The sequence below is a fragment of the Phalaenopsis equestris genome, unplaced genomic scaffold, assembly GCF_001263595.1.
Source record: "Phalaenopsis equestris unplaced genomic scaffold, ASM126359v1 Scaffold000002, whole genome shotgun sequence".
Taxonomy (NCBI): Eukaryota; Viridiplantae; Streptophyta; class Magnoliopsida; order Asparagales; family Orchidaceae; genus Phalaenopsis; species Phalaenopsis equestris.
The window spans coordinates 80671457-80683413 of NW_018164444.1; the positions used below are offsets into that span (position 1 = coordinate 80671457).

Sequence of the window (11957 nt, forward strand, 5' to 3'; positions counted from 1 at the left end):
CCCACGGACCCCGGTGTTCGCCCCCCCCGCTCGCCGCCAACCACTGGCTATTGGCGACCACTGCTAGAAATATTTGTACCCCCGAATAAGAAGGTTATTATGAGTATATGTATTTTCTTTTACACTGTATAAAGATAAATGCAATGTTCAATATAAATTTGTAACTATGTTCTCTCTAAAAGAAGGGGTCCATATGCTAATTACGGCTCATATGGCGAACTAATGCTTCCACAACTTCCAAATATTACCTTTGTGGCCAACTGTCAATATTATCATCACGGAATATGACCTTTGTGACCAAATGACGCTATCGTAGTCATCAATTATGTAATTTCTGGACAATTAATGTTATTACAGACACCAAATATGATTTTTGTGGCTGATTGAAGCTACTATAGATTCGAACTATAAACTTTGTAACCAACAGACGCTATTTCAATAACCAACTACAGCTTCTAAGGCTGATGGATACTATTATAGCTTCCAACTAGAGCTTTTTTTTCTCAACCATCGCCTACATCCTCAATGACCAACAATTTCTATTGCAACTATTGACTACATATTTTATGGCCAACTACGACCTCAACTACAACCTTTGTAGTAACCAAATATGATCTTTTTGGCTAATTATTTCTATTATTGTCAAAAACTACCTTTTTTGTAGCCTAATTATGGCTATTATAGCTGAACTACTATTCTACATCTGTGATTATCAGATTTGTAATTTCATCTTCTCTAATTTAGTAGAGGATTGAATTTATCTACTTACCATTCCATAGTCGGGCTCTTTAATTTGGTTATGCCCATGATTTTTTCCCTTTTTGAGGTGCATAGTCGGGCTCTTTGATTTGGTTATGCCCATGGCTTTTGCCCTTTTTGAGGTTTTTATATACAAAAAAGCTTAGAGTTTCCTCCTATTATTTTTCAATGATCTATATGTGTGTGTAATGAATCTTCATGCAACGATAAGATTTTAAATTATCACTCTATCAATGTGAATCTTCTGACATGTAACTATAATCATAATTCTATGATTAAATTTTTAGACTTGATTTCTTATGATTATGTTTTAAACTTTACTATTCTTTTATAATTCATGTTAATTGATGCATCATCAGTTTTGTCCATCTATTTAAAATAATTATAATTATCTTCCTATCAATTTCTTGAACATCTGTAAGATTGCATTTCACCATTCCAGCTTCTTTAACAAGTTAATGCAGGCATATTAATTTGCATTCACAATAAATGATATTATATTTAATGTCTCTTAAAATTGATGAATGACATAAACTCATCTTAAGAAAAATGACACCTAATGGTATCTAATACAATGATTAAGCCTTAAAAAATAATGGCTAGCAATAGGCTTAAAATCACATTTTCCCTTCAACCACAAATGCTCTATCATCAAAATAAATACATTACAAAAAATGATTTAAAACCATGATTGAAATAAAACTTAGTTTGAAACATTATAATTAGAGATTTATAACCACCATATAAACAAGATAATTTGATAAAGAAAGCTTTGCGGATTTTCATATTTAAAATCATGAATGGTGAAGTATAGCTTCTCATTTACTAGTTTTCTTAGCTTAAATGATTTTTTTTCTAAAGTCTAATTAAAATTCAGTTTTTTTAAAACCCCACAAGGGTTTTGATTTAAAACCTAAATTAAATGCAGAATTATAATGAACAATAAATTGAAGATAGAAAAAAAAAGTACAAGAAAATTCTAAAAGATAGTTGATTGTTTTATTTGACAATAGTCTGTCATACACTATTTTGGGGCACTCCCTTGATATTTATCCTGTTGGTTATCAGAAAAACTCAAAAGGGTTGTTAAACTCTAAGTAGGATTTAGTAAATCTTGTAACTACCAATTTAGTAAATCATGAGGTGTTTAAATATTGAAAATTTAATAGAACGACAGCTATTAGATATGTTAAATTTTCTAAAATTATTTGATAACTAATCATTGAAATACAAATGTAATGTTATATTGTATAGTCAAAAATAGCCTACATGGATTTCATGGCAAGTCAATAGTCGGATACCTCACTTTAGTAAATGGGCTAAGCTCTCTCCCTAAGCTACGCCATTTCAGTCCAGCGACCAAGTCTCTCCTTTGGCTAACCTTTCTTCAATGAATATCAGTTGGCCGAACTCATTAGACGGGCTACCACATCTCAGTCGCCAGACATTCTTCTATCACTCGGATAGCCCCGCTAAAACAATCATCATCTTAAAGAAATTCACATATAAGCCACTTAATTTCTTATGTATTGAATGTGTTCTTTTGATAAATATGATAAAACATAAAAAATTCATCTAGTTTATGCTGTCAATATACAAGAAAAATATAAAAATATATAAACTATTAGATACAGTTATAAAATAGACAAAAAGTGGAGCTGTAGGACCAAGGCAAAGAAACATGAACATGAAAGTCGGCATCGATCTCAAAACAATGCAACGATCGAAATAAAAAGGACCAAAATGTCATTTCCTTCTCTCTTTCAAAACAAGACCAATTATTTAATTTTTATATAATGTTTACCGCTCATATCTTCTATGAATAGAAGGACTTCATGATGTAAAATGGACTAGAGGGCACCCCTCACTTATAACATCTGATTTTATGGAATAAAAATGTATCCACGAGCTCGGGAACACCCCATTTCTCAACACGCCTAAAGACGGTGTAACAACGCGCCCCAAAGACAGTGTCAGGTTGTACTTTGAATATGATGTAAAAATGCAACATAAAGATGGTGTAACAATGCATCACGGGTACGGTGTAACACCTTGCAATAATAACTTACAACAGTCATACTCTGAGTGTAGTGACCTTCCCCAAAATCTTAAATATCTTCTCATAGCTTACGCAGCTCCCAACTCCAGCCTTTATGACCTACAAATATTATTACAGATCAGTACTACGACCTATGGGACCATCTACGACCTACGTTGCTCATAGGTAATGCAACTCCTAAATTTGGCCTCTATGACATACGAAAGTTATTGTAGCTCACTACCTTCTACGACCTAAGTGGTCTACAACTCATTAAGCTCCAAACTTTGGCCTTTATGGCCTACGGACATTATTGTAACTCATCGTTATCACCTATGTGACCAACTATGACTTAAGTGGTCTACATATCATGCAACTTCCAACTTTGTCTTCTATGCCCTATGGATGTTATTGCAACTCATCATTATAGTTTGCACGAACAACTATGGTTTATGTGGTTTAAAGCTCTTGCAACTCCTAATTCCAACTTTTATGGCTTGCGAACATTATTGCCGCTCACCACCATGACATATGTGACCAACTGCGGCTAACGTGGTCCAAAAGTCATGTAACTCCCAACTCTAACTTCTACGACCTACAGACGTTATTATAGTTCACCACCATGACCTACGAGACTTATTATGACTTGATTGTCCACAAATCACGCAACTCCCAACTCTAGCTTCTATGGCTTACGGATGTTATCACAGCTCTCCAATACGACTGATGTGACCAACTATAACCTACGTGGCTCAAAACTCCTGCAGCTCCATACTTGGACCTCAGTGGCCAACTGACTCCCTTGAAACAACCCTCTATGACCTACATGACCAACTACTATCACAACTTTCATCTATTGTCTCTACGACCAACTGACACTACAACCACCGTCTACAATATTCATGACAGGCTATTTCATTCATAACAATTGACTACAGTCTTTGTTGCCTGTTATAACTATTATTTTTGAACTATAGTTGTATATCAACATTATAATTTCATTTTATTTAATTCAAGAGGAGTGTGAGTTTATGTACTTACTTGCAATTGCATGGTGAGTTATTTCATCTAATCCTGACCCCATGGTTATTTTTCTTTTTTAGAGTTTTCACAAAAAAAAATCGATGTTTCTTCTTCTACATAAATTTTTTTGGTATGTATTGGATCTCTATCATTTGCTACGATGTTAAATTATTATTCTATCATCGTGAATCTTAAGACATGCATTAATATTATTCTAGTAATAAATAAATAAATAAAGATTTTTTTCATTCGACGAATTCAACCCAGCTGCAAAAGTAAGATTTTTCAAGGTGAAGTGCTGACTTTTGCTATATATATATATATATATAATATTGGTTTATTGTAGAATATTATGATGTATTTTCAATTAGAAGTTTTATTCGATGAAGCAGATATTTTTGCGTTTTATGTTCTACTATAAATTCTGTTATTTGAGTGGAAACTTGTGAAAAGAGATAATAAGCTCAAGTCCCACATTCTCCGACATTCTGTTATCTCTAACCGTTAATCCACTTTTTCCGTCACGTCTAATTCTTCTAACAAACTGCTAACCTGAAGCGGTATGCTCACTCTCGGAGTTGCCTTAGATGCTTCCAACGATCCTATAAAATTCGCCCATCCAATTTCTTGAAAAAGAAATTACCCTTTTCGAAAATTTATCTCCTTTGTTTCAAAATGCGACTCCATAACTTTATACATGCCACCAATTTTTGGGATAATTATATACACACCACCAAAAATATTAGTATTTACAAATAAATTATTTAAGTGATTTCTGTGAACTGCTCAAATGATATATTTACAAGTGGCACGATCAAATTATTTAGATTTTGATATAAAATGAAAATTAAGAGTTCAGATTTTATAATAAATTTTAATAGTTCAGTTAGAATTTGAAAATGGATGAAAGACAGGTTTAATCTGTAAATAACAAATTTGGGGTGGTTTGTATGTAATTGTCCCCTTCCACGTTTGAAGAGACGAACCCCACAGAACGTTGAGTATTTCCGCCTCGCCCTTCTTCCCTTTCCCTGTTCTTCTTCTTCCTCCCTGCTAAGCTTCTCTCCCACCCTATCGTGCTCGTCCAACGAAGCCCTTAAGAAGCCTTCCTTTTTTATTGCTTCCACGGATAATTTTCTGTTTGGAGCCGAATCGGTTTTCAAAAATGCTGTCTTCCGCAGGTTATGGAGTGACTGACGGGCGGCGGTTAGAGCTAGCCGGCGACGGGGAGATATCTAACCGTTAATCCACTTTTTTCCGGCACCTCTAATTCTTCTAACAAACTGCCAACCTAAAGCGGTATGCTCACTCTCGGAGTTGCCTTAGATGCTTCCAACGATCCTATAAAATTCGCCCATCCAGAAATTGCCCTTTTCGAAAATTTATCTCCTTTGTTTCCTGCCATCGTAAGGCCCAAATTAAATACATTAGCACGCACGCCTGGGAATCAAAATGCGAGACTCCGTAACTTTATATATTTCACCAATTTTTCGGATAATTACATACACACCACCAAAAATATTAGTATTTACAAATAAATTATTTAAGTGATTTTTGTGAACTGCTCAAATGATATATTTACAAGTGGCACGATCAAATTATTTAGATTTTGATATAAAATGAAAATTAAGAGTTCAGATTTTATAATAAATTTTAATAGTTCAGTTAGAATTTGAAAATGGATGAAAGACAGGTTTAATCTGTAAATAACAAATTTGGGGTGGTTTGTATGTAATTGTCCCCTTCCACGTTTGAAGAGACGAACCCCACAGAACGTTGAGTATTTCCGCCTCGCCCTTCTTCCCTTTCCCTGTTCTTCTTCTTCCTCCCTGCTAAGCTTCTCTCCCACCCTATCGTGCTCGTCCAACGAAGCCCTTAAGAAGCCTTCCTTTTTTATTGCTTCCACGGATAATTTTCTGTTTGGAGCCGAATCGGTTTTCAAAAATGCTGTCTTCCGCAGGTTATGGAGTGACTGACGGGCGGCGGTTAGAGCTAGCCGGCGACGGGGAGATAAGACCCAAACGCTCCCTTGCGAGACCGTCGCGTTTTCACGACTTTTTTTTTCCGACGATGAACTGGAGCGGTCAACGGTTTTTACGCGGTGAGAAACCCATCTCTGGGGGCAATGGTTCGGGTGATCGATCGACTGATCCGTATACCCAAATAGAGCCCCGAGGAGATAGAAAAGCTTCTTATTTTCCTGTTAGTGCTCTTCCCATGTCGTCTCACACTGGCGGGGAGAAGGAAACGGAGGCGGAGCAGGACAATGCCTCTTCTACCGCTGCAGAAGAGGCTGCTGCTGCACTGATGGCCTGTCCGTGGAATCCGAGGAAACGAAGAGCTGCGTGTCAAGCTCCATTGGAGAACGGAAGGAACAAGTACCATTGCTCATCACTTTCTAATCCGCCATTGGGTAAATCCGTTATGCGAAAATCCGCGGTCGGCGAAAATGGTCGGCGGAAGAAGTTTTCTATTTCGTTATTTCGAGCGGAGATCGAGGAGGACTTTTTGGTGTTCAAGGGGACGAAGCCCAGTCGAAGACCTAAAAAGAGATCCAAGGCCATCCAGAGGCAACTCGATGTAAGAGAAAATTTCATATTTTGAGCAGATAATTCTCATTCTTGATTATGGCAGTGGCAATTTCGATTGTATTTGGATTAATTTTGATCTCTAATTTTGAATTTATGTTCATTGTTGTAGGACTTATTTCCTGGCGTATGGTTGTCGGAGATTAATGCAAACATGTATAAAGTAGATTAATGAGTTGATTCTTCATTTATCTTTTTCATTGTTCTACCAGAAACTTTGAATCAATAAGAATAGGAAATAATCCTCTATCGAGAAGACGCAAGAGGAGGTATGGCATTCTGCATTGTTAGAGTGGATGTTCTTAAGAATTCTAAGATTTTGACTTTCCATAGTTATTGTTATTTTGTAGCTTCAGTTAGAATCGTTCTTTAGTTTATGACATTCGATTGTAAATTTTTTAATCAGAATATATGAGATTATAAATTGCAATTTTATCTTCTTTTACTTTTTATATGCATTTTATTCGTTAGTTTTGGACTCTCTTATTTAATTTTTATAAAATGATTTCATACTGCACTTCGACATATAAAAACTGACATTAGAGTTGTCATGACAGCAAAAAGATTTCAACTTGAAAAATGCTAGCCTAAAAAACCTCAAGTCTTTGTTTTATCATTTATATAAATGCTGAAAACGCAATGGGCTAAAAAATTGATTGAATGCTGAAAGCAGATAGACAGTAGCTATATGATGTTTTGCATATTCAACCTCAATATCAACAACTTTGTTTTCTGAGAGTCCTATCATACTGTTTTTACATGCACATTGTAATTTCAGCATTTAAGCAATCAAAGGCATGGGTTTTGAATTTTTTGGTGTAAGGTGGTTTTTCCTATTTAAGAGCTTTTAGTAGGAGGAATAATTGAAAAAATATTTATTTCTATATATTTGCACATTATGGCATGGAATCTTCTTTTATTATTTTAGTTCAATTATACTGATTGCATATTTTAAGTATGAAGGAATTGATAAGCATTCACATACGTTAAGATTTTCTATACGAAGTGCTTTTTTTTTGTACCAAATATTATTTTGATTAATGTTCTAATTAAAAAACATAGAAAAATTATAGCATTCTTTTCTGATAAGCAGTGTTTCTTCATTTAATTTGGTTAGAGAAGAAAATCAAGAATATCATGTTTTGTAGGAATATATGAATATTATAACTTTATCCATTAATACCCAAAAGTATAATACAATATTCTATGTACGGTATGTAAGCTAATTTTTTATTGATAATTAAAAGGTTTTGATTTTTAAGTCATGTACTAATGACTTATTTGATTGTTTTTTCTGTCATATCAAGTTCAATTATTGTAAATGTTTGAAATTAATTAGTAATTCAAAGTTAATGAATTATGCCTCTAAGTTATTTAGTATTTGAGTAAATCTCGTATTAAAGAATACTATGGTTCTTGGTTTTCTTTAATTGAATCGATTCTATATTTTTAATTGTTTCTACTGTTTTTAGTTTCTTTTTTGCTTGATCTAAATATGCAAATTGTCTGATTTGTTCTGATTTTTCACAAGTGTAAATTATTAAGATCAATGATCTTGATAATTCATCAGTAGAAGGAAACTTTTCCTCAAAATAGTTCATTTTCATGCAATTCACGGCTCAATGACCAACTATCGAAGGCATTTCATGTGCTAAGGAATGTACTTAATCCCTGCATAAATAGAAGTAAGGACAACTGCTAATGAATTAAATTCCATTATCGCCATTGATATCTCATGAATTTTCAGTTAAAATGGGACATATGGTCTAACTAAACAGATATGTTCTTAGAATGGTATTGATAGTGAGACAGATTAATTGGATAGTTGCATGCTTGTCAGTTGAACTTTGCTTAATGTACAGGCCCTTATGATTTAGTTTAAAACTGTTAACAAGTAAGATTGAGAAGTGACATCAACTATTCTACTATGAGAACAATAATAATAATCAGAATAGGGGCAAGGAAAGAAAGCAATATGCACTTTCTTTGTACATTGCTGTTAGCTTTCTCCAAAATGTTTCTAACGACTCTCTTATTTTGAACTTCTCATATTTATATTTCAGTTGTTCTGAAATTGATCATTTCACGTTGAAGGGTTTATACTGTCATTTCCAAGAGGGATATTTGCATTTCCCATTTATATTGGGTGATTACAGATAGAGGAAGGAGTTTTTGATGTAATTTTCTCTTGTTGCATTAGTAGCTATTGATTTAATTGACATAAGTACTATTTTCTATTTGACATGCACCAATGAGTTAGGATCGTAGCCACTATAGGAATTTTCTTGTGAATGTAAAGATGCATTTTACATGAATTATTTCTGAATTAATTTGAACTCAGATGAGCAGTTACATGTTGCTATCTGTTTGACAATGGCAATTAGCATTTGCAAAATAAGTTTTTTTATGAACTAAGAATTAAATTCTTGTTGCAGATTGTTGAAACTCCCATTGCCGTGCTACTAAGTTTTTCCCAGCAAAGGCTTCATTAGCTTATTTTTATTTTTTAGGTTTTCTAGAGATTATCTTTATTGCTTAAAAAAAAAACAATCTGCAGATCTCTCATTTACTTGAATGTCTACAAAAGATATATACACAAGGTATAATTATGATGGTGTTGTTATAGATGTGAGAGCAATAAACTAAGCACAGTATTTAATATTTTAACAAATAAGCATATAAACATTCAGCATTACTATCACCATAGTTATTTTAAAACAAGATATGAGTATCGGCACAAGTCTCTAGTTATGATCAGAAGATTCAATTTTGTTAAAATCATACTTTAGAAGCACAATGAAGTGATCTGTTAGCTGTCCATTACTTGCTAGTGATGCCCAAACTTGCAATAATGCGTGCACATTTACATGCTCTTCTATCACATCATATTGTTGTATGCTTGGCTCTGGTTCAAATTTCTTGATTTGGTTTAAGATCGGTCTCGGCCATTAGGGCGCAAATGCTTACTTGTTCTTGTTGATTCTATAATTATTGAGTTGTTATTGATTGGTTCTCTGTTCTCTCCCCGTTGGAGCCAGTTGCTTTTATATGGTTCTCCCTTATAAGCTTTCTCAAATTTGATTTTCTTAGATGTTGTTTTACTGATTTTTGTTATTGGTATCAGTGGCCACATGCTCGCAGGAATATCTTTTTATGTATGCTCTACATTCTTTTTGCTCAAAATAAAAGAATCATTAGAAACATTTTTGAGAAAGAAACATTTTTGAGAAAGCTAACTGCAATGTACTAAGAAAGAGTATATTTCTTTCTTTCCTTGCCCCTATTCTGATTATTATTCTTATTCTCATAGTAGAATAGTTGATGTCACTTCTCAATCTCACTTGTTAAAAGTTTTTAAACTAAATCATAAGTGGCCTGCACATTAAGCAAAGTTCAACTGACAAGCGGGCAACCGTCCAATTAATTTGCCTCACTATCAATACCATTCTAAGGACAAATCCGTTTAGTTAGACCATATGTCTTATTTTAACTGAAAATTCATGAGATATCAACGATGAAGATGCAATTTAATTCATTGGCAGTTTTTTTTATTTCCATTTATGTAAGGATTAAGTACATGCCTTGCACATGAAATGTCTTCGATAGTTGGTCATTGAGCTGTGCATTGCACAAAAATGAACTATTTTGTACTTCTAATGAATTATCAAGATCATTGATCTTAATAATTTACACTTATGAAAAAGCAGAACAACTCATACAATTTGCATATTTAGATCAAGCAAAAAAACAAATAGAAACAGTAGGAACAATTAAAATTATAGAATCGATTCAACTAGAAAAAACCAAGAACCATACTATTCTTCAGTACGAGTTTTGCTAAAAAAACTACATAACTTGGAGGACATAATTCAAAAACATTGAATTACTAATTAATTTCAAACATTTAAAATAATTGAACTTAATATGATAGTAAAAACAATCCAATAAATCATTAATAAATGGCTTCAAATTCGAAACCTTTTAATTATCAATAAAAAATTGTCCTACTTACCGTACATAGAATATTGTATTATACTTTTGGGTGTTATAATGGATATCGTTATAACATTCATATATCCTACAAAACATGGTATTCTTGATTTTCTTCTCAAATCAAATTAAATGAAAAAAAATTACTTATCAGAAAAGAACGCTATAAGTTATCTATGTTTCTTACTTAGAACATTATTCAAAATAGTATTCGATACAAAAGGAGGTCATTTATTAGGCAGCTCGAGTCTAAACTTCGTATAAAAAAACTTAATGTATGTGGATACTTATCAATACCTTCATACTTCAAAAATGCAATCAATATAATTGAACCAAAATAATAAAAGAAGATTCCATGCCATAATGTGCAAATATATAGAAATAAATCTTTTTTCAATTATTGCTCCTACTACATGCTCTGAAATAGGAAAAGCCACCTTACACCAAAAAGTCCAAAACCCATGCCTTTGTTTGCATAAATGTGCAATTTGAATTTCACAGGAATAGAGGATTGGATGCCGGTTGAGATGATATGAATCTCATGGGAGTGGAATCTCACATGAACAAGGGCGCTGGAGGTTCTCGCGGGAGACAGGAATAAAAACCGCTCTCACACCAGAGGTTTCTCTCGGTATTTTCTGCAAGGAAAGGAAATCAGGTGGAGGCAGTGGCTCCTAGAACCGGTAGAGGAGGCTGGGGGCTGTTGGATCTAAATTTAGGCTTTGATACCGTGTTAGAATAGAGACCAACATACATCTTATTAATACAGAGAGGGGTAGATATACCCATTACAGGAACAACTAGAAAGAAAAAAAAATAAACCATTAAAATATAACATATACATCTTTAATTGTCTATTGAACAATGATTATTGTTTGCTTGTTTAAATTTCCTTCTCATGTCTTAATATGATAGAATTCCCTTTTAACACGACATGATACATCAATATTATCATTGGTTCACTTAAAAACCCTCCAAGGAGCTTTCTCAATCCATAGAATCATATGTATTTGTAAGGTCATTGAAAATGTTTTGAACAATCCATCCAAGACTACATTGCAGAATTTTAATGGCTCATTTTAATTGCGGTCATTGATCGGCCGATGAAGGCCATAGCCACGGACGTGACGACCCTCCTTTAGACCAACCAAATGGGTTTTGATCATAGAAGTTAATCCAAATAAAAATATAAACCTAACTAAAATTGCAAAAACAGGCAAACTCTTTTATTTTTAGCTAAAGTTATCAAAGAAGATTAATATAGAACCTAGCAAAAATTTTCATTGACGCATCTAGAGAGGTTGAACAAACTTACTCTCTTTTCTTCATTTAATCTTGTAGTCTCAACATTAGAAATACAATTGGTGTGAATATTTTCTGCCAGGAATCATGATTGAGGTTGAAAAAGATGAATGAGAAGACCAGAGATTAGCAAAAATATATAACAAACTAATGAACTATTCCATGTCTAACCAAACAATTAATTTAATAGAAAAGAAAGCTGAACTAAAAATTAAAGTTTAACAAAATTACATGAAAGGCTAAAAGCCTTAATGTAT

The 11957-nt window shown here is 33.4% G+C and overlaps 1 protein-coding gene across 1 annotated transcript; it reads left to right on the forward strand.

The window, feature by feature from the left end:
* Positions 1 to 6166: 6166 nt before the first annotated feature.
* On the forward strand, positions 6167 to 6606 carry LOC110029553 (the record flags this gene model as incomplete). The annotated part of the gene is given in 2 exon segments (XM_020731935.1): positions 6167 to 6400; positions 6521 to 6606. Coding segments are annotated over 2 exon segments (294 nt in total), but the record flags the coding sequence as incomplete, so codon positions are not given.
* Positions 6607 to 11957: the final 5351 nt, after the last annotated feature.